The sequence below is a fragment of the Leptonotus elevatus genome, chromosome 6 (assembly GCF_054856555.1).
Source record: "Leptonotus elevatus isolate MCC_2025b chromosome 6, RoL_Lele_1.0, whole genome shotgun sequence".
In the NCBI taxonomy this organism is placed as follows: Eukaryota; Metazoa; Chordata; class Actinopteri; order Syngnathiformes; family Syngnathidae; genus Leptonotus; species Leptonotus elevatus.
Genome location: NC_141244.1, coordinates 26,540,425 through 26,562,647, shown reverse-complemented (window position 1 = coordinate 26,562,647; position 22,223 = coordinate 26,540,425). Strand labels below are relative to the sequence as shown.

The window sequence follows — 22,223 nt, the reverse complement described above, 5'->3', positions numbered from 1 at the left end:
GGATTGTCTGGGATTACGCTGGGATAGAGAGGGATTAGTAGTGACTGCCTGTTTTGGGGGGGCGTGAGGGCCATCGTTTGGCCAAATTGCCCCCCCGGCTCAGACCCGGGGGGGGGGGGGGGGAAGCCGAAATAAAGTGCGCGTCCGCACGGTGGAAACACCTGCAAGCGTGCCCTAATCTCCGACGTTGAAAGCAGAACACGCGGCGCAGGGAAGCTGGCTGGGCGATGTTGATGACGACCGTCATGGCCGGCTGCTGTCCGAAATCTCCCAAATCTCTCTAGCAGGTGGATTCATCAGATAAAGAGGGTTTGGGATGACGGCAAATCCCTCCAAGTTTAGTGTGGCTGCTCTTCCCTCACACGGGGATAAAATTGAGATTTGAATCAGACGGGTCACACAGAGTTTTAGCCCCAAGTGCAAGTGCAGCTCGGCCAGGGTTGGCCCCATTTACGCTCAGATGGGCTGCAGAGGCTTCAAACCTTTTTCACACATCTTTACTCTAATGACAACCACGTGCAAACACTTTAGCTCTGTCGTAGAACCAGAAACTGGACTCGGTGCCTGAATGAGGACGCACAGTGTGCGGACGTAATGATAGCCGGGCCCGACAGGAATTCACAGGCTGCTATTTGGATTGCTATGACCCGAAAAGCTTGAATTCTGCTGAAGGTGCAATGTTTAAGACTTGAAAGCGGAGTATCTCACAAAACCAAGATATCTTTGCCTGTCATCCACGCAATAGCGCAGATTGACATGAATGATTCTTTTAAAAACGTCCAACCAAAGTGAAGATCTGGAAGACATCCATAACATTAGCCTGCGAAAAATGATGTTCCTACGTCACATATGTCATTTGTGTTTACATTCAGAAACAGTATGGATGCCCTCTGAATGTCCTTAAAAATGCTAATTTATGCAGTTATTTTTTTTCCAAAAACGTGGTGGTAAGTTTTTTTTTTTGTAGACTGAGGGATATTCGGTTTTACAAAAAGCTCAGGGGGTGGCACCATCAGTGCCACTGACTATGCTTGCATGCAGCCAATGACCCTTTCAAACCCACGTAAACACAAAAAGTAAAATATGCTCACATTCAGGTTTAAAAAAAAACAACGAAAATACCCCTTGGAATATTTGGTCATATAAACGCATTTGGAATATCTCAACTTGAACATAACATTGGTTTGAGTTCTGCACATGCTCTATTCACAAGGAATCTTGATTTGAATGCACGACGGCCATCTTACGTTGCTATTCACTCAACAAGCCTAACTTGAATAATTTGATTTCTCTGGGACGTTTTCATGTTATTTTCTGTCTCTACGGCGAAAATGCTACAGTATGTATACACACGCACGTGTATGTAACCCTGAGTAACCCTCTGGAAATACACAAGTAAACAAACATAACGCAGCAAAGAACCACACTTTTGGAGTGAGAAGGAAAGCAACGACTTTGTTAGTGTGGTGAGTTAAATAAGTAAACGCGGAAATGGCGTCCATTTACGGAAGGACTTGTCCGTGCGTCACGGTTTAGATCGGGATACGTCTACGTCAGTAACTCTGTCCGCTCACGCATGCAAACGGGTTGTATTTTGACCCTAAACTGAATATTGACTGCATGTAAACGTAATACTGTTTGCGATGAAAATCGTTCACCCCCAGAAGGAGCGTCTCAGATGTTTGCCTTCACACGCCGTCTCTGATAACTACGTTGGTAAAAAAGTACGTATATTTCAATCTTGAACCGGCCATCCAAGCACAAGAGCGACCAATGAAAAAAAAAAAAAAAAGGCTTACATGGCCAGTGTGGAAGGAGCTAATGTGACTCGAGGCGGCGTGATCTGTTCTTCGAAATCGTCATCAAGCGGGCATACGAGGTTGGCATCGGGGGGTGACGATATATTTCACTTAAGGCAGGATTTGATGGGGATGATTTAGAGCGGTATGATAGGTTGAGGGGGGAGAGAATGAGGGACGGTTTTGGGGTGGTGGGGGGAAGTTGGCGCGTCAAGAAGACGTCAGTAGCGGGGAGCGGGCGTCCCCTGCGGGCCTTTGCACAGCCGAGATGAAAGGCTGTTTAGTGTTGAAGAAGCGGCATCAAAAGAACCTCCCGCATCCTCCACCGAGTCACCCCCCCCATCCCCCCCATCCCCCACTCTCCTTCCATCTCTCTCGCTCTCGCACCACAATATGATATAGTTCTGCCGTTGCACGTTTACCCGGTTGCCATGGCGCCGCGCCGCCGGAGGTGTCACAGCGAGATAACCCAAGGAGGCATTCACAGATCACCTGAATTCAGTTCGTCTCCCCAACTCTCTCTCTCTCTCTCTCTTTCTCTCTCTCTCTTCCTGCGTGTTCTCTGCCAGAATTTGATTTATTTTGTTTCCCTGGCGCGCACTTCGCCGTGAATACAAATAATCTGCGACATAATGGAGATGGTGGAAGTGTGCGTACCCCTCAATCTCAATAAACCCATTGTAGCACCATATTCCCAAACCACAGGGGGTGGGGTTTTTTTTGGATACTTTTTCGACTTGAGTGCCAAAGCGCTTGGCGTGCCAACAACAAAAAAAAAAGGCAAATTTTCCGGTGAGTGGCTCTGCTGCGCATCGGGAACTTCAGCATCCAGCAACCCTTGAAATGTAAATGATAATACAAAAATGAGATCCTCGGAATTACCGAGTCGCTGACTGTACACGCTGCCAGGATAATGGGAAAGTAATTGGTGACACACTACATAATTGACGGCAGAGCGATTGAAAGCAGACGTGGAAAATGATTGTTGTGGGCACAGACATGTAGGAAATAAGAAACGACACAAGAAAATAAGAAGCACTCCGTGACAAAATAGAAGCTGGGGATTGCGACGGAGACAGAAAAAATGAAGGGGAGGTGAGGAAGGAGATTGGCAGTGGCAATAGATATTGGAAATCGGGATGCATCCATTAGCCTTCCTTGCCCCCAGCTCAATCTCCTGATACATCCTCCCATTCAAGGCGAGCTCCAGAGTGCAACGGCGGCTGGCACGACGCCAGGTTGGCACAGACTTCAAACACACTACAACCATCCACAGCAGCTCACATCGTGGCCCGGCCCGAATGGAGACGTAGAGGAGGACAGCTGGATTGATGGCAACCAAAGTGGGAGGACTGACGTGCGTGCCGAGGGCCTCTAAAGACGGAGTCGCGGGTCGTTTCAGGTTGGCGGCGGCTGACAGGGTCTGAGCGCCTCGTCAGCTCACGCTGTCCTCTGGAGCTGTTTGTGTTTTCACTGTTTTACGACACCGTGACTTTGGTTGACAATGATTGGACAGAATTTTGAGTGCAGTAATAACAGATGTGAAAGTGACCCGGCCATTGATAGTTCCATCCAGCCATCCATTTTCTTAACTGCTTGTCCTCACAAGGGTCGCGGGGGCCCTGGAGCCTACCCCAGCTGATGACAGACTGGCCACACTTTAGACTGGTCATCTGTCAATCGCAAAGAGACAGACGAAACGGTTCACACCTACAGACCATTTTCAGTCCCCAATGACCCTAATATATGTTTTGGAAATACAGAGAGAACATACAGTACATCCGGGGGTTGCACAAATTTGGGTTACATCGCCCCCACAGAAATGCCAAAGACCCACAATGTAAATTTCAGTGCTGACTCTGGACAGACATATACACTTGTCATTTAGAAAGTCTTAATATGATCTTTAAAACCATTTTTTCCTTCTGTCTTTGCAGAATTCCATCCGCCACAACCTGTCCCTGCACACGCGTTTTATCCGTGTTCAGAACGAGGGCACGGGAAAGAGCTCCTGGTGGATGTTGAACCCCGACGGAGGGAAGATGGGCAAGGCTCCAAGGCGGCGAGCCGTCTCCATGGACAACAACACCAAGTATCTCAAGAGCAAAGGTCGCATTCGAGGCAAGCGGGTCGGACGTCCTGGAATTGGAGCAGGGTCGGCTGTGGTGGGACTGCAGGGCTCCCCTGACCACAGCAGTCCGCCGCATAAAGGCCTACCTGGTTCTGGAGGGACTTCTGTGACGGACAGTGAGTTTGATGCCTGGACAGATCTCCACTCCAGGGCCAGCTCCTCAGCCTCCACCCTAAGTGGGCGTTTGTCGCCCATCCTCGCGGAGGGGGAACCGGAGGAACCTGATGAGGGAGGGCTGTCCTGTTCCACCTCCCCCCACCTCTACCCGTCGCCCACCGCCCGCTCTCCGTCCATGGGGGCAGGCAACCGCTGTCCTCCCCTTGAGCAATTGCCTCAGCTGGCAAGCCTGACAGGTGCCATCAGTCTTGATGAACAGCTGATTGAGGACGGCTATCATCACCATCATTCACAGCAGCAACACCAACAGCATCCCTCTGTTGGCAGACATAAGCACCAAACCTCAGTCTATCACTACAGTTCTGGAGTGAAGGGCCAGTCCTCCTATGGCACAGGCGGGTATGGCACGGCAGGCATGGGCATGATGCGACACCACTCACCCATGCAAACCATCCAAGAGAACAAGCCAGCCAGGTTCTCCGGGACAATGCGAACGTACTCCAGCACCAATGCCCTGCAGAGTCTTCTAACAGGAGTGTCAGCCGGGCAGCCGTACTGCCCCAAGGAAATGATGTTGGGCCTGAAGAGAGAAGGCCATCCCTTGATGTCGTGTAACGGCGCCAACCCTCACAGCCACCACGCCGGGCACCACAACGGCCACGGCCAGAGCCACAATGGACCGCACAGCCACAACAGAACTCATAGCCATACGCCCGTTCATGATCACAACTCATCTCACAACCTCAGTCACAACAGCATCGGCCATAACCACACCCCGCCTCGAGCGCTGTCGCTCAACCCGTGCGGCAACAGTAACCCACTGCAGACCTACAATCACAAAACTCCCTACCTGTACAGCCCCCCGTCGCACGCCCACCTCCCGGCGTCCACCACGCTGCCCCCCAACCCGGCGGGGATGCTTGGGATGCCCCAGGACTCCTGCCATTTGGCCACCGCGCCGCATCCGCACCCGCGTCACAACCATTACCCCGACCCGCAACACCAAGCCATGGCTAACGGACCCTTCCACCACGGTCAGGGAATGGTCGGCAGCAACGGCACCGGCGGGTACCATCACGGCTACCACCAACCCCACCCGCACGAGAGACTACCCGCTGACCTGGACATTGACATGTTCCAGGGCAGCTTGGACTGCGACGTGGAGTCCATCCTCCTCCATGACATCATGGACTCTGGAGAGGAGATGGACTTCAATTTTGACTGCTCCCTCGCCCAGGGGGTGGGCATCGGAATGGGAATGGGGATGGGTGTGACCATGGGCATGGGGATGGGAATGAGCGGACTGGCCGGGCCACAGCAAACCCACAGCAACCAGAGCTGGGTCCCTGGCTAAACTCCGGCCCACAAATGAACAATCTTACCCATAAAGCACTGTGCTCAACTGTGACATTCCTGACTTGACACAGAGACTATAGGACCATGTCTTTCTTTGTTGTCTGTCGCCCCATCCTCATTTTTGGTCCCCTCTACTCCCCGACCCACCCCACCTCTCCCCTTGAGTTCTAGCTCACGTCTCATTTGGTATTTCCTCATATCAGCTATACTGTGATGACAATCTCTTAGCATCATTGCTTCTCATCTACCACGAGAGCTGAACTCTCCATGCACTTTATCGCAAGTGTGTTCACGGAGCAGCTCTTGCAGAACCCGGCATGTTTTGTGAGTTGATAAAGTGTCAGAAACCAAACTCAAATAGGACCCTTAATCAGTCATAGTCAGAAGTGGGGACCAAAACGTGCAAGAAAAAACAAGCAAATCCCTTGCCGCATTACGATTGCAGCACAAAAAACCTTAGCAAAAACTCAATAAATGCAAATCAATTTTTGATCCAGAACTGTTTTCCTCATAATGAAATTCATGCTCATGAGATCCAATCAATTCTCGCCAATGTCTGCGCGGCGTTGCTGTTATTTACGGCCTCATACATTCAGACCTTGGCACTTTGACTCTTTCTGTTGGATGTGATGTTTAGTTAATGTCCTCTTGCCACTCGGCCCAGTCGCGTTGTCACTACATCACCAAATGGATTCCATCATTACTCGCTTGCATGCAATTTGGTGAATTAAAAACTTGTATCACCTTGTCTCACCTGGGCCTCTGGAGCCTCTCGCTCTCTCTTACTCTTGCCCCGCTGTCTGGAAGTGGCTCTCTCTCTCCCTTCTGCCAGCAGAGACAAAGTGGCCATTACTCACAGCCAGCCATTAATGGGCCTTGATTGAAATTCAGCATCTTGCTTTTAATCTCCAAAGTGATGCGGCAGCGATGCGTCATTATTGAGAAGCTAACACATTGTCCTCCCATATCTCACCCGAGTGGGGAAAAAGGGATGGCGAGAGGGGGTGGGGCGCCAAGAAAGCAAAGACGAAATGGTGTGATGCCAATGTCAGCGTCCACTTTTGGGCGAGACAGAAAAGAAGTCTGGACCGAAAAGGGAAACTCGAGGTAAAGAATATCCTTTGTCGTCTAAACACGGCATTCGGATCCATATTGCGTTTGTGGAATAATAACTAACCATTTTGTCCTGTACTGTGTCAACCGTCGACTGAATTTGCACCCTCGGGCTCGCAATGCGAACATCACGTGATGAAACTGAGAAAACAGGACCAGAGGTGGCAAATCCAGGTCCAGAAAGTAACAACCCTGCCACAGTTTGGCTTTAGCCCTAGTGCTAGCTAGCACCATAGGAGCTAGCTAACTAGCACCTGAGGCTAAAGCCAAACTGTGGCAGAATTTTTACTTTCTGGAACCTGGATTTGGCACCTCTGAACAGGACTCCCAAAATTCCCAAACGTAATTTTGGGACTTTCGGCTGGTGGAAACTTTCGGCCATGACATTCACAATGCGAGCCGCAGAGGGTGGTATGGGACAAAATGGCAGCCCTCTGAGAGGAATGAAAATGCTTAATTGTTATTCCACGAACGTAATAATAATCACAATACTGTGTTTAGACTCGTGGGGGCAAAATGTTTGCCTTGAGTTCCCCCTTAACACCAAACTATTCTTCATTAAAAAAAAAAAAAATCATATGTCTTGTTCCCGCCCACACTGCCGTCACCTCGGAGGTATAACCATAGAGCTGGCATTTATGTGACCATCTTTTTCACACAGAACTCGATGTTGCACATTCACGCAGCCGTTGCGCATTCAGATCATTTGACGCATCGCTATGTCATTGCCGGCGTTTTTCACAGCGACAATTACTTGATGATGCAAAATGGCCAGCTTCACACTTTGGTGTGTTATTCGGATACTGGATCAGAACCCCGACCTTACATGCAGGACAGCAAGCCAGCGTAAAAGGGGCTCGGGTTGATGAGAAGCCCGCAAAGCCATTCGCAACCTCCCCGCCTGCCCGGCCCAATTTTTTTTTTCTGTGTGTTTATTCTGTTGTCGTCGTGTCGTTGCAAATTCTGAGGACCAACAGCGCTGACGTTTTAGCAGTGAGGAAACTTGTGGGTGAAATGATGTCGGTAGTCGTGCAAGTGTGACCTTCTTCCCAGCCTCCGGTCGCTCGGCCGATCGGTCGCCCGCCCACGTGTGTGCTTTGCTCAATTGTCTCCATGTTTGTGAGTGTGGGGAGGGGGGGGGGGGGGGTGGAGTATGTGTGTATGTGGTAAAGAAGAAGGAGCGAGGGGTGGGGTGGGGGGGGGGGGTAGTCTGAAGCTTCTTTATCATTGGCCTTGAGGGAGTCATAGAGAGGACACCCTTCCTTTTTTTACCCTCTTCTTCTCTGGCTCCTCCAAGGAGAACCCCCCCCCCCCCCCTCCCTCATCCCTCCAACGCATTTGGACTTGTAGACAAAAGCTAAAGGTGGGTTGGGGGCGGGGTTATTGTTCCAGCCAAAGGTCAAAACGTGGCAGAGACTATCAGACCATTAAGGGAGGGAAACACACCTTCAATTGCAGGGCTTTTCGGTCGCACTGGTTCCAGTCAAACGTCCTGCTGGGAAGCAAAACGGGCGAGTTGTGTGAGGAGACGCTACATGCTAGCCACCACACGCTTCTTCGATCCCAAAAGAGAGCGCTACGTGATGTCGGATTTTGCTATATTTATTTATGAAAGAGGTTGATTGGTCTTTGCAGAATCCTAAATGTGGTTAGTTGTTTGAGTCAACGCCCGTACACCACCCGCCCTCCTCCCTCCTGTTTTTTAAGATGTCAATCCTCCTCCTCCCCCTGTTTTACTTACATTTATTTTGTACAAAATCTATATATTAAGAATATTGTAAAATAGTTTTTAAAAAAAAATCTGAAAAGAATATCAGTTTTGTTGTTCTTTTTTTCAAGAGAATGTATCTCATCATCTGGTGACTGTTAAATAAATGCATTTAAAAGAAACTACCACAAATCTGTTGTCATTACTGGCAGAACACAAACACAGCACAAAAAAAAAAAAGACGAAAATATAAATTTTTATCATTTTATTTATTTTTAAAAAATTTTTTTTTTTTAAAAGATGCTATCAAGTTGCTCAGGCTGACTTTTTTGATTCTTTAAAAAATTATTTTTCTTTTATTTTTTTAAACACAAAATCAATCAATCTTCATCACTTTCAGCGAATGCTTGATCATGTGAAGCCTCACAAAAATACACGATACCCGGATTGAGAAGTGTGTACTCACCACGATCGACAGAAGTAATCCTGCTTCACTCAGTGCTCAGTCTGTGCATTTTTTCCAAGGTTGCGCAATATCAAGCATTCGCTGAAAGTGCTGAAGCAAACGCCAAAAGGTGGGCACGTCCATCAATCATCAATTCCAGTCAATGACGATGCCCACCTTTGACAAAATGTAGTTCCTTGCATCAGCTCAGGCAGAAAGAAAACATTTTAAAAATAATTTTTCATAAACCAGTTTATAAATGTATTATTTTTTTTTTAAGACATACAATGCCCTTTCTTCCAAGTTGTTAAGAAATTATTTTTGCTAATTTTATTTAAAATATAATGATTAAATTCTACCATTTGTAATAAGGCATTGGTCGAAAATGTGAGCACGAATGCCTTAGTCCGTGAGGACCATCGGACAGACGGAAGTGCCCACCTCTGTACATACACCAGAGTATATACAATTTTTTAAAAATTTGTATTAATTCCATTTGCTTTGCGAATGCATGATCAGAAGCTTTCATGTCAAATCGAGTCGATTCTGGATCCTGGATTCTGGCAAGCTTTCAAATTGAACATGTTCAGATGCTGACAAATGTAATCCAATAAAATTAGGCTTGTAATGTGTTGTGCTCAAGCCTTGGCGGAGGTCTATACCCAACTTGGGGTTTTCGATCCTTGAGTTTGATGCATGAGTGAGGATGACAATCAGACCTGTGGCAGTCTGGGGACATCATTTGTTTTTGTTTTTTCAGCCTGCATGTGAAAAGCGCTGCGTGTGCATGTGCAAGTGTGTGTGTGTGTGTGTGTGTGTGTGAGAGAGACACACACACGAACAAACACACAGGCAGGCAGATTGTGAGTGTCGGCGTCATGGGTGTGTCATGAGGCTCGTTATGACCCAGGAAGGAAGCGAGGGTAGGTTGGCCACAGCTGTCCTGCTCCCACTGGACGTGTTTTCACGGGAGGAGCGTGCAGCACTACGGCGCCATACCGCCGGGCCCCCGCGGGACCACCCACACATACGTTCACCCCCACAACCCACCCCTCCCCCACACAGACACATTCGTACATTTGGAAACAACATAAAAATCGCTACGTTTGTACAAAGTGGTGCAGAAAGTTGCTTCCGTTTTTTAAACTGGACATGCAAGTTCAATTTGTTCTCATAACGCATTTGACTCAAAACGTATGTCGCCATTGCAAGGCTTCAACCAGGAAGTGGCCATCAGCGAGTTGTAAAAAAAAAGAAGAAAGAAGAATACTGGAGGAGTCACAGAAAGGCATCCTTTGAAATCTAAAAACCACTACGACCCAATACCCTCAAGGTCGCGTGAACGGTGCAACCGACGCCCACTCCGCAATGACCTCCTGCAGGGAAAGCACAAAGGTGTGGAAAGTGACATTTTCGAGAAACTTTCTCAAGACGCTCCTTGGTTTGTCCACGGGGCACGAGGACGTCCACTTTGGAGTCTGGCGTGGATCCAGAGCGAGGCTCTCCTGGGAGGCGCAGCAGACAGCCAGGCAGTCGGCTCGGTCCAGGTGCTGTGCCTCGGGGAGGGTCTGCTCTTCTCTTGCTCATTATCGCAGAGAGGGAGAGAGCGAGGCAGCATTAGCGCGCCATTACTCATCCACTCAAGCATCTGGGAGCGGGTCCTTCCTCCTCCGTGCTGGATGCGGACCGCCCTCCAAGCTAAAGGCTGGCTGGGGACGCTAACCGCTAGCAGACCGAGCTGCGATGTCCTTGAGAGTTTGTCGAGTATCAGCGCATCTTACTTAATCGACATATCCGTCCATTCTTATTGCTCACAGATCAACTGGAGCCTTTCCGAGCTGATTTGGGGTTCACCCTGGACTGGTCGCCGGCCAATCCCAAGGCATATGTAGACTAACCAGTTACAATTACAGTACACCTTTCAAAGGAGCTCAGTTTGGGGCTTGTTTAACCCCCCCCCCCCCCCCCCCCCCCGCCCCCCCACCTCCCTACTTATGTCTCCTTTTTACCACTGAAGAAACTTAGGGGCGCTAATTAACGAACCACCAGGCTTCTCATTCTGTCTTCTTCTGTTGCTTATTAGTTTTCATGTTTCTCGAACAGGTTGTGCATTTTTACATACTTTGCCAATAAATGTGATTCTGAATCACACTTGACAATTTAGACTCATCACTCACATCCATGTTTTTTATCATTATTATTATTATTATTATTTTTGTGGGAGGATATGGCAGTACCTGGAGAAAATGGCCGAGATTTGAACCCAAAGCCTTAGAAGCATAAGGCAGATGTACTCACCACTAGGCCACCGCGCTTTTAACCCCCAAGACAAAAACATAATGCATGTGGAAACGTTTTAAACTGAGTTGCTAACCAAAACAGCAGCACAAGTTATCATTCTGACCATTTTTTGTTTTAATTAATCAAAAAAGTTGTTTAATGCTGATGTTTATTCATTTATATTTATTATTGTTTATTTATTTAATTTATTTGCTATAATTTGCTGTATGTGACCGCCGCAATAATCTAAAGAGGATATTCTGATGAATTTTGCGTTTGTGGAAGAATTCAGCAATACATGTCCCGTTTTCGGTTTTCGAGCCGTGACGTTTGTTTGCGTCTAATGTTTTGCGTCATCTTGTTAAACGACGAGAGAGTCAAAGGTGTCATCACAAGAAAGCAAATGCGCTAAGCAAGGTGACAAAGCGTGCTCGTTGGGAAGGTTAGCGTTGCACAAAATCCCTCAAGTCGTGAAAAAAATGGAACATCTCAACGGTTTCGGAGCTTTCGTTCGATAAGCATCTTTTTGACAAAACAATCACACTTTTCCACTGGATTATGTTTGCTTTTTTGTTTTTTTGCATTCAAAAAGCTTTAAAAAAAAAAACACACCCGCGCGCACGACAGCACGAGACCCGCGCGAGACGGTCGAGAGGGGTCATCGCAAAAACCTTGAGGGGCTTTAAAGTCGCTCGCAAAAGTCCCAAACAATTAGCAGACGGCTCCTGGCGGACGCGACTTTCGCCATTTAAGTTATTAAGGCCGCCCGGAAAGTCCACCCGGGAGGAGACTTTGCATTACCTCGGACGGCTTAAATTTCCGCGCGTCAACGTAAACAAGGCGGTATGGGCAAACATTAATAACAAGAGTTGTTGTCGAGCGCGAGTCGTGTATTAAAAGACGTGTCAATCACTTGCACAAACTTCAAAGTGTGTCAGAAAACGACACGAGCGAGTTCTCATGAGTTGATGCGTCACAACGGCATGAAGGCGACAAGCTGCCGTTCATCGCGTGGCGAACGTTACGTGCCCACGCGAGATGGGAAAAACCATCATGTAAAGACCATCATGTAATTATTTTTATTTATTAATTGATTTTTTTTTTTTTTTACATTGCTTTCTGCAACGTTTGCAATATGTCGTTACCTGAACCCGAAGCAACTATGATGTCATCCTCACTGCAAGTGACAAAATGGCCGCCCCCCCAAAACGGATGAATTTTGCAATATTCATCACAATGCACAACCTATTATTGTAACGGAATTAAATCTCTCCTGGAAAAAAACTAACAAATATATAACAGATTTTTTTTTTATGTCATACTTGATATATGAAATATCCATCAAACTGAATTATTAAAATGTGTATCAACCTTGGTAAAAATTAAGTATTTCGTTGTTTATTTAACTTTGATTAAATACAATTTATTTTTTATATATATTCAGCACAATGGCACAATGTTTCTGCCCTTTGATTTTTAAATCTCTTTGTGTACAATGGCTGAAATAATATTTCTTCTTTTTCTTCAAATGGGTTTTCAGTAGTGAAAGGAAATTAGGAAGAAAAAATGAGAATCAAATCGTTGCCGTCCATTTAAAACGGAACTCAACCCCCAAATATTGCAAGCAAGAATACATTAGATGCGCCGGCACTCGTAAAAAAAACACGCTACTCTGATAAATGTTGCGTTTGGGGAACAAGAATTGAACAGAATAATTCATCAACGGATCTCAAAAACTTGTAAGTCAAGTCACTCATATCTCAAGGCACTTTTCTAGTCACCATCAGTTGGTTGTTCGCTACTTTTCAAGATGCATTGTGGGACAATTTGCAACGTCGGAGATACGACACATTTGAACAGCACTAAAAATTGGCAAACTGACCGTAGCGTGTGATTCTGAACACTGCCTACGAGTGTGTGTGTGTGTGTGTGTGTGTGCGCGCATGTGTGTGTGTGTGTGGACAAGCATTCGGATTGGTCCAAATGTGTGCCAGGTACCTCGCACAAGTCCAATAATCTGCCGCAGATGGCGGCCTGATGGCAGCGTCTATATTTGGTAAGAAAAGTCGACGTAATCACGCACACACACGCGCGCACGCGCGTTCCTGAATGACAGCCAATGACGATCTTTACGAGTGTGCTTTCGTTGTTGTCGTTAACTCAAAAGCTCGGCGGAGGAATCTGGAGTTGCGTGGATGCCATTCAGCCGCCACGCAACGTTACGATGGACATGAACACAACAGTGGACACTTCATTAGGTACACCTCCGCGTTCTAATCAGGCCCAATAGAAGAACCGATAGTTTTGCTTTTACCAAGAAAATGAGTGAAAAGGTGGGTAGAGGAGCCTGAAACTGTACTCAAGTAAAAGTAATGTTACTTTACGATAGGACATGAGAAAAAAAATAACTACTCAAGTTAACATTTACTGAAACAAACTACTCGAGTATCTGTTGCGTAGAGCTGCTGTTTTTGTTAGCATTAGCAACTCAACGGGGACCGCTGATTTGAGTTAAGTGTGTGATCATCAAACAAATACAACTCCTATCTCAAGGCGCTCAATATACAATGACATCATCAGTGGGTCGCCACATGGAAGGTCGCGTTTACCTCTTGCGGACCGCACACAAACCTTCTCACCTCTTCTTCCTCTTGTCCCCGTGTCACCCTCATCATCCTCATCCCCCCCCCCCCCCCCCCCACACACACACACACTCGAGACACGTCTAATCAGTTCTTTGCTCATCTCCTGATTCACTCAGGAAGGATGAGAGGTGTTTGCGTGGGTGGGAGGAGGGAGATGAGAGTTGTGTGTGTGTGTGTGTGTGTGGGGGGGGGGGGGTCAATAAAGCACAAGATGACACAATTAATGTCAAATTAATGCTCCTCGCCGGTGTCGACATCGCCTCCCTCTTGTGTTATTCCTCACCCGACCTCTGTGCCCCCTCCTCTCTCCATCCTTTACTTCCTCACCCCCCCCCCCAGCCCCCCCCCCCCCCCCAGCTTTAGATCACGATAGCACACAGCACAGTGCTAATAGGGGCTGGGGGTGGATGGAGACTGTTTGGGGGGGGGGGGGCATCTTCATCCTGATTGGTGTCTCTAATTACAGCTTGATACTAAAGAGTAATTAATGAGTTTGTGGCTGATGGCAGCAGCTTCGGAGCGTCAGCCTTCGATGGCGGCGGATAAGACATGCTTGCCACCTCCCGCGGGACGCACGCACGCACGCACGCACGCGCAGCCTCGCATAAATAACGCAAAAGTGCCTCCGATTATTAACAGTCGCCCCCACACACACGACCACCCTCCCAAACCCCCCCCAGTCGACAGCAGTAAGGTGAACTTAGGTAAATGACGTACTAAAAGTGCACTGGAAAAGAAATGCTTTGAGGAAGCTGATTTTAAACATTCATTAAAGCTGAATACAGCTAAAGTATTCAACAACAACAAAATACATTGGATTGGACAATAAGTGATATTTATCAAAAATCAGATATAAATCAGATATTTATTGTTTATGGTTTCAGTAACACAAGGGAATTATGTTTTACTAAATATTTTTCTTTAAAAAAAAAGGGAATATCGTCGCTGCTTTGTGAAAAACACGTTATGTCCATTTTTGACTCTTTTTTTTTTTTATTACATTTTTATGTTTTGGGGATGAAACTGAATGCAGACATCCCAAAAACGTAAAAAAAATTGTGTGTTATTCACATAGCAGCAACAATATGTTTATTTATACGTATAAGAGCTCAGATTGGCATCAAAGATCCACATTTGCTATTCCATCAGATGGCTGAAATTTTGGTCAAGAAAAAGTTGTTTTTTTAATTGGAAGGGCAACTCCCATTTATCATGGAAAACACTTATTGACGGTATACACCCCCCCCCCCCCACGTATTCAAGAATTTTTGGGGTTATTTTTTCCCCCCTCAATGTAATTATGACGCACATCAGTTATTTTCAGATTTTTGCTGTTTGAAATTATCGTCCGTGTTTGTGCTGGTGCTTCTGTTGGCAAACGAAGGCTTTGCCGGCTTTGACCCACCACCGCTGCTAACCCCCCTTCACAAAGTGACTCACCTTGTTGGCCCCCTTGGGCGACCCTTGGCGAGTGCGTCACCTGGGGGGGCTAGGGGCGAAAAGGTGAGGGAGGGAGTCTGAATAAAAAAAAAGAAAAGAAAAAAAAGGCGGGGCCTCCCAGTCGAGCGAGTAAGTGGAGCAGACTTTCAGCATGGCTGCTAACGAGCTGGCTGTCTCTCTTTCTTTTCTACAGAACACCCCCCCCCCCTCACCCCAACACACACACCCTGCCACTGTGTGTGTGTGTGTGTGTGCTGCAGGGTACCATGAGAGATGCCACACACACACACACACACACACACACACACACACTCACACACTATGAGGGGCGAGGCCACCGTTGTGAGACAAGCTCCATTTTTTTCCCATCGCATCAGACTAAGTGACGTCTTTCCCACAACAGACACTTGATTAGGGACACCGCACGCTCTCTATACCGAGACGTCGAAACACGAGCGGAATAAGTTGGAGCGGAATATTAGAAACGGTTCGCACTCACAAACCCTAGAACCCTAGCAGCATCCATATTGTAGAAATGGAGGCTCCCTGGAATATCAACATGGAAGCCCACAAGACTGTGCAGAGACCACGTGACAAGTACAAATACTTTAAAAGCAAACATTATCCACCTTATCCGGGAAAAAAACCCATACTCGTAAAATATGTTTTTAAGTTATCATTTAACAATTTGGTCACCTAATTCACATTAGGAAAACTAACGAAATATGTTTGATACGTCGAGCTAACGCTAGCTAGCTGTCGATGACGACATAGTACGATTTTTCTTCTTCAGTTATGAGCACCAAGCGAGGTAATAAAAGAGGAGAAGTATTTTGTAGACATTGTTGTAGCAAGCAATTCTTGTCAAGGTGTTTTAAAATAAAAATTCTAGTTAGAGATTGTCCCGACTGCGATCATGGGAAGGGAAATTGGGCCCGATCACGTCATTTTCAGCTGATCGGAATTGTGGTAATAAGATTGTGTTTTTATTTTATTTTTATTTTTTAAGGGCTATATACACAGTAGCAATATACGTTTTATGTTACGCAACACAGCCGGAAACAGTGGAAATAAACACAGAGAGGAGGGGAACGTTGTGGTCGTTGTCGTGGCAAGCTAAAGTGAAGCTACATGTGCGTCATTTAACAATGATAACATTAGAATTTTTGTTGAGTTTGGTCTGACAACTGTTTTGAACTCATTTTGAGGTGCGGAATCCAAAACTGAAGTCGGTTTTTCTCGACCACGTCAAGTTTTTGAACTACAAATCACTGTTTATATGAAAAATTGCGACGATGCTAGCTAGTGTTTGCAGATATTGCTATTATCCATTAGCATTGCTATTACACACCTCTCAATTGTGGATGCACAAACAAGTTGCCATGCGAGTTAAGATGAGTCCAATCAGAATCAGATCTTCTTACTACAGTCTTACTACTGCTCATCAGTGGAGTTTTGCTCATCTGGAGAAAAAAACTAGATGTGCTAGAAGAAAACCGACAGCAGAATAGCAATTGTTGTTGAGGTCCGTTTTTGGTTAAAAAAAAAAAAAAATCAACACATTTTGTGTCTAACGTATGTTTAAAAAATTGGGGAGAAAGTCGGAAGCCGTGTAAAAACCACAAAAAGACTGGAGCCGTTATGTGAATCTGAGCCCTGTGAGGCAGATGTTCTAAACACTAGGCCAACGTGCTGCCTGCAATGATCTCTAAAAGTAAAAAAAAAAAAAAAAAAAAAAAAGTGTGAAAGGAATGTTGTCTTTGCCAGTGGAGAGGACTCTCCAGAGTCACCAGGGCCCCCGAGTGCTGGTCCCTGTGGCGGAGCTCCACCGTGGGACCGCCCAGCAGGAAGTGACCGAAGGCTTTGACAACAAGGATGGTTGGATTTTGAGGGCATTATCCTTGCCATAGTTTTTTGGGGAATAGGCAATCAGAGTGTACGATGAGGGAGGGTGAGGGGTGCGTGCCAGGGCATCCATCATGGTGTCGCCTTGCCCACCCGGCGGCCCGCCCCCCAATCGCGCCTTTTCCAACACACACTGTCGACATATGCGCGCAAGCAAGAGTGCAAAAAAAAAAAAAAAAAAACACACAAAAAAAAAACAAATCCATTGCCAAGCGCGGCTCCCCTGCCTCCCAGACACGTTGGTCATGCCACACACACACGCGCAGACACACACATTTGCTATTCCCAGGGCTGGAGACAGGGTACAGTGTAATACATTGCCTGGTGGCGCACCCGTGCTTGTGGGCTGTGTGTGTGCGTGTGTGCGTGCGTGCGTGCGTGCGTGTTGCAGTCCAGTCTAGACGGAGGCGATAGACATCTCATTAGGGCCTCTTCTGCAGCCGCCACCGGCAAACAGCGCCGTCCTTGCTCTGGGGGGGTAAAGGAGGAGTGGGAGGCGGCGGCAGGGGCGGGGGGGGGGGGGGCGCAAACGAGGGGCCAGAAGGGGGCGACAATCAAAGGCCGAGTCAAGTGAGGAGAGAGAGACGCATATTAGACAATGATAATAGCAATAATTGTCTTGATCCTTCAGGAGGACCCCCCCCCCCCCTTCGCCCCCTTCGCCCCCCTTCTCCCATCCCTCCACCACCGCAGGCGTTTTCTTCCCCCTTTTTCTTTTTTCTCCCCCTCCATCTTGCCTCCTGCTGCTGTTTCACTCTTAATTAATTTCTCACTACTCACCAGAGCCCACAGCTCAAGATCACAGCGGGCGCCGTGGCAGACTGATCTCGGATCTCGCCAGCCGCCACGAGACGCCGTACGGTGGCCGAGAGAAGGACGCCAGGCGATACACGTTGCATTCGCGCCAATCACTTCCATCGATTGACGGCAAATATGTTCCAATGTATTTGCGAATTATGTTAAACATATTTGCACGTACGTTCGAACATTTTGACATGAGTTTGAATGTAGTTGCAAATCTCGTGACATTACGGGAGAAAACAAAAATCCTACACTGCAGAAATAATGATAAATCACAAGAATTGGGAATAAATAATGTTTACGTACTTAATTTTTGAACGTATTGGTATAATGTAGCTCAAATGCTAAAAAAAATAAAAATAATTTTAAATTTTGCATGCGTAAATCTACGGAGCCCCTAAGGTGACATGGTTGGGAAAAAACAATCATTTGTGTTCCTTCGCAAAAAAACGTTTGCGATCTCTCGATGAGGAGGGAGCGTGTACGGTGGCGGGAACGCTTTCCCACTGCTTTACCCGGTTCGTCCTCGTCGCTTTCGCTCACACGGAAGATGACCCGGAAGTACATCCACCGCCTTAAAAAGTTTTTGTATTTAACCAACATCTACGTTTGAACATATTTGCAAATACATTCAAATGTGCTTGCAACTACGTTGGAACGCACCTGCCAGTCAAAAATGTTGACTCCGCATTGGCAGTTACACGCTTCAGTATGCTGAAAACCCCGTCCTGAAACTCTCAGAAGTACGGTAGCAAATATCTGCAATGCACGGAGCCCGCACACTGCCACCGTTTTTAATTACAAATGATGTTAAAAATAAAATGTTTTACTTCTGATCTTTCTGTCCGGCAGGTTGTGGTTGCGGGTTTGACTGCATTGTGCCATTAGCAACCGCAAAGGCCCGGCGATAAAGGACGGTCGGGCAAAAGGAAGTGCGGAATCGCCGAGGTCGTTGCAAAACTGGCCAAGAACGGGGACGGAGGAAAAGCGAGGAGCTGAAGGCCGCGTTGCGCAATGTGACTCTCCTCCAGGGAAGCGATTGCGTTCGGACTTTGGGTTTCACTTTTCACCGGCAATTGGAGTGCGGCGGGAGGCCGTGCGTGCGTGCGTGCGTGCGTGCGTGCGTGCGTGCGTGCGCTCGCGTCACTTCCATCTTTTCACTTTGTCGATCAAAGGCCACTTTAGCTTCTCACATTCATTCCTTTCATTTGCACTCACAGCATTTCCTTAAGAGGCTGTTTCAAAAAAAAGTGGAACTGAAGAGCCAGCTACATTTGACATCTTCTTAACAAATGACCTAAGGATGCATTTAATATGAATAAAACATGATTTTGTTGAAAGTAAATGGGCCACGCTGAATCAATCAATGTGTACGTATGCCTTCTATGGCCCCCTGGTGGCCAGGGAGTGCACACCAAAAGGAGCAGCACAATGCCCATTGAGCGAAAACATGAAATCATGATTCACTCACTGATGAATTCTTTACATTTGATTATGTTGGAAGAGGACGTGTCTTTATTTTGCACAATTTTGTATTGTGGCATTTTGAGGTTGGAAGGATTTCAGTTAGCAATCAAACTCATAAGCCGAGGTAGAGTATCATCAAATTTCAGTTAAAACCACACTAACCTTGAGATTCTCAACGTTGAATGCAGAAAAGTGACATTTCTAGAAATGACCATGTATTTATAACTTTTTGAAGGAAATACTACATTATTGCCACGTCCATAATGAGGTATTGTGGGAAGGGTTGTGTACTTTTAATTTGACCCTCCAGGACGTCATGACAAGCACGACGAACGGTGACTTGTGACCTCATGCCGGTGGTCCTCGGGGACCGCCTTATTCAATTCTTGCCACGCTCACGTGTCATCATCGCATTTAGGAAATGACATCACATCAAACCCCCCTCGCGAGTCGCACCCACTTCAGGTTGGCGACGGTTCCCCTTGACCTCACACCCCGTCAACCATGCCGCTAATTGAGAGGCGCATGAAATATAGATGATCTCCGTGGTGGGCCGCCTCGTTTCTCATTGCTTGAGCGAGTGGGGATCAAGAAGGTACGCCCGCGTCCCATTGGTGGACGCTTCGTACTGATTCAAGTCGAAGGAAGTGCCCCCAATTTTTGCTTTTTGGTGTAAGCCAAAATTGTATTCATGAGCAAGCTTCAAATGGAGCATTGATGGATACAAAATGAAAACGTATAAAATAAATAAAGAAATATTATTCAACTTTTTATGATGTGCAACAAAACAAAACAAAACATACACATTTTAATTCTCATGTTATTTTTCATTTTTATTTTGGACTTACTTTTACCTGTAAAAAAATCTGTGTGGAAAAACTGTACAAAAGGTACGTGCGTGTATCTCAACTGACAGGCAACAAAAGTGAGTACACCCCTAAGTGAAAATTCACCAAAATGCAGCACGGTGCATTAATTTTTGTCCAAAATCCGACTAAATTCTTGCGAAAAAAGACGTGACTGCATTTTTGACTGCAATTTCAAGAATTATACAGTATACAAAAAAAATGAAATCATGTAAAACAAACAATTAGCAATATAATTAATACGTAAAATAAATAAATCAAATAAATAAATAAATACAAATATAGTGTTAATATTGAATAGTAAAATATCACAATGGAGAAAATATTAAAATTTTAAATAAATCACAAGATAATAATGATTTCGAATGATATGTATAATTAAAATGACTAATATTTTTGGGCTCTTTTGACAGGCATTAATAATTACAGTATTGTTATTTTAACAAAATATTTAAAAGCATTTTTTTGTTTTTGGTTGCATTAACAACATAGGCAGGAAAAGCACCACTGGGTTGCCTCAGCAGCGACCTTGAACGTGACCCGAGCGTGACCTTTGAACGTCTGAAGTGGTGCGAAAAAAAAGTCCTGCCTGAGATTTGTCACCTTGGCGAGATGGAGCAAAATCCACACAGACGGACGGCGGCCTCCCCCAAGGACGTCACGCTCACACACACGCCCAAGGTCAGCTGCTGTGCAATCGGCAAGGTCACGTGACCAAAGGTCACTCGGGAGTCATTGGGAGAAAGACGAGGACGGAGCAACAAGGATCTCGAAGGTCAAAGCAATTAATAATCATAATGATGATAGATTTATATAGCTGTGCAGTAAACAAAAACAACATTTTACAAAAAATATTTTTTTTAGAAAGTCATTATTAGTTATAATTATATATTTACATAATTATTTTTACTACAAATTCAAAATTGTGACCTCAGTAAACTATTACAGTAAATTACAAACCATTTAAATTATATACATATAAACAAAATTATTTAAACTTTTTTTTTTTAACTATTTTTTTAAACAATACAATATAAATCCAAAATTTTAACCTCAGAAATAATTGTGGCAGTACAATTTTTATATACAAAATTTTTATATTTTAATTGTATAATTATTGCTACAGATTTTTTCTACTATTTATTTTTTGCTTTACGATTATAGTAACTATTAATAATATCTTGTCTTTTCATTTTGTAGATTTTTTTTCTATAAAAATTATAATTATTAAATTATCATTATTTTGAACTGTACAACATAATTTTAAATAGTTATTTTTATTATATATATATATATATTTTTTTTTTCCTCAAATCATTATTCTGATGACTCTTGTCCCCGATTGGCTGGGAGAGATCACATGGTTCTCCTGCCTTTAGCTGCGTTAAGTGGCGACCATTTTAACTTCAATTTATCAGCCTTCATTTGTCAGCGAGAAAGGCCGGATTATAAGTTTTCATGCTGACACAAATTGCGATTGTTGGGCCTTGGCGGAGGTCTTCCCCGTTGCAACGACGTTGATCCAGACAGGACGGTGAAATTTCCGCCGATTGCGTTGTTTTGCGATGCAAACATGCGCTACGTTCCCATCTCATGAGAATTCCCCGCAGCAACGTTGCCCCCCCGTCAGCACTTTGGCTCGCCTGTCAAGTCGTCTCCGTCGGACGCCTCGCATGCCAACGTCAAGTCCATGTGTGTGCGTGTGAGAACACACGTTGACCCCGTACAGCACGTGTGTTTGTGCTCCATCAGCTTTTTTCTAACATGTATGCGATAGAGGAGGACGAGTGCAAATTGATAATGACGGTGGCAGCTTGTCCATTTGCGATTGCAAAATTATTATTGCTATTATTATTATTATTATTATTGTTATTACAAAATAGAGTGTAATTGCACATCCACTGCAGTAGGTGGCAGTGGCGATCTCATTAGGGGCACAAATTTGTGTTGTGAATGTCTTGGCAGAACGTTTAGGCGAGCAGAGGAGGTACAAACAGCAAAATATTCCATTGAACTTGTCCGACACGATCCAATAATACAAAGTTAATACGCTATTGACCTTTTGGAATCATTCATACAAAGTACAACAAATGAGGCAGCAGCATGCTAAAGACAAGCTAAGCAGACAAAATGGGCAAAATCATCATGAG

At 45.6% G+C, this 22,223-nt stretch overlaps 1 protein-coding gene and 1 long non-coding RNA gene across 2 annotated transcripts in view; one reads left to right on the top strand and one right to left on the bottom strand.

Annotated features, from left to right (window-relative positions):
• The window catches only part of LOC147173001 (forkhead box protein O6-like), a 48,948-nt gene extending 41,305 nt beyond the window's left edge, over positions 1–7,643 (top strand). The window contains exon 2 of the mRNA XM_086078019.1: positions 3,737–7,643. Coding sequence (XP_085934145.1) covers positions 3,737–5,401 — 1,665 coding nt within the window. The 3' untranslated portion in view covers positions 5,402–7,643. The remainder of the gene's footprint in view (positions 1–3,736) is intronic.
• The window catches only part of LOC147173000 (uncharacterized), a 78,939-nt gene continuing 62,733 nt past the window's right edge, over positions 6,018–22,223 (bottom strand). The window contains exons 4-5 of the long non-coding RNA XR_015095341.1: positions 6,158–6,228; positions 6,018–6,078 (exon numbers count right to left, since the gene is read on the bottom strand). This is a non-coding gene — a long non-coding RNA (uncharacterized LOC147173000). The remainder of the gene's footprint in view (positions 6,079–6,157; positions 6,229–22,223) is intronic.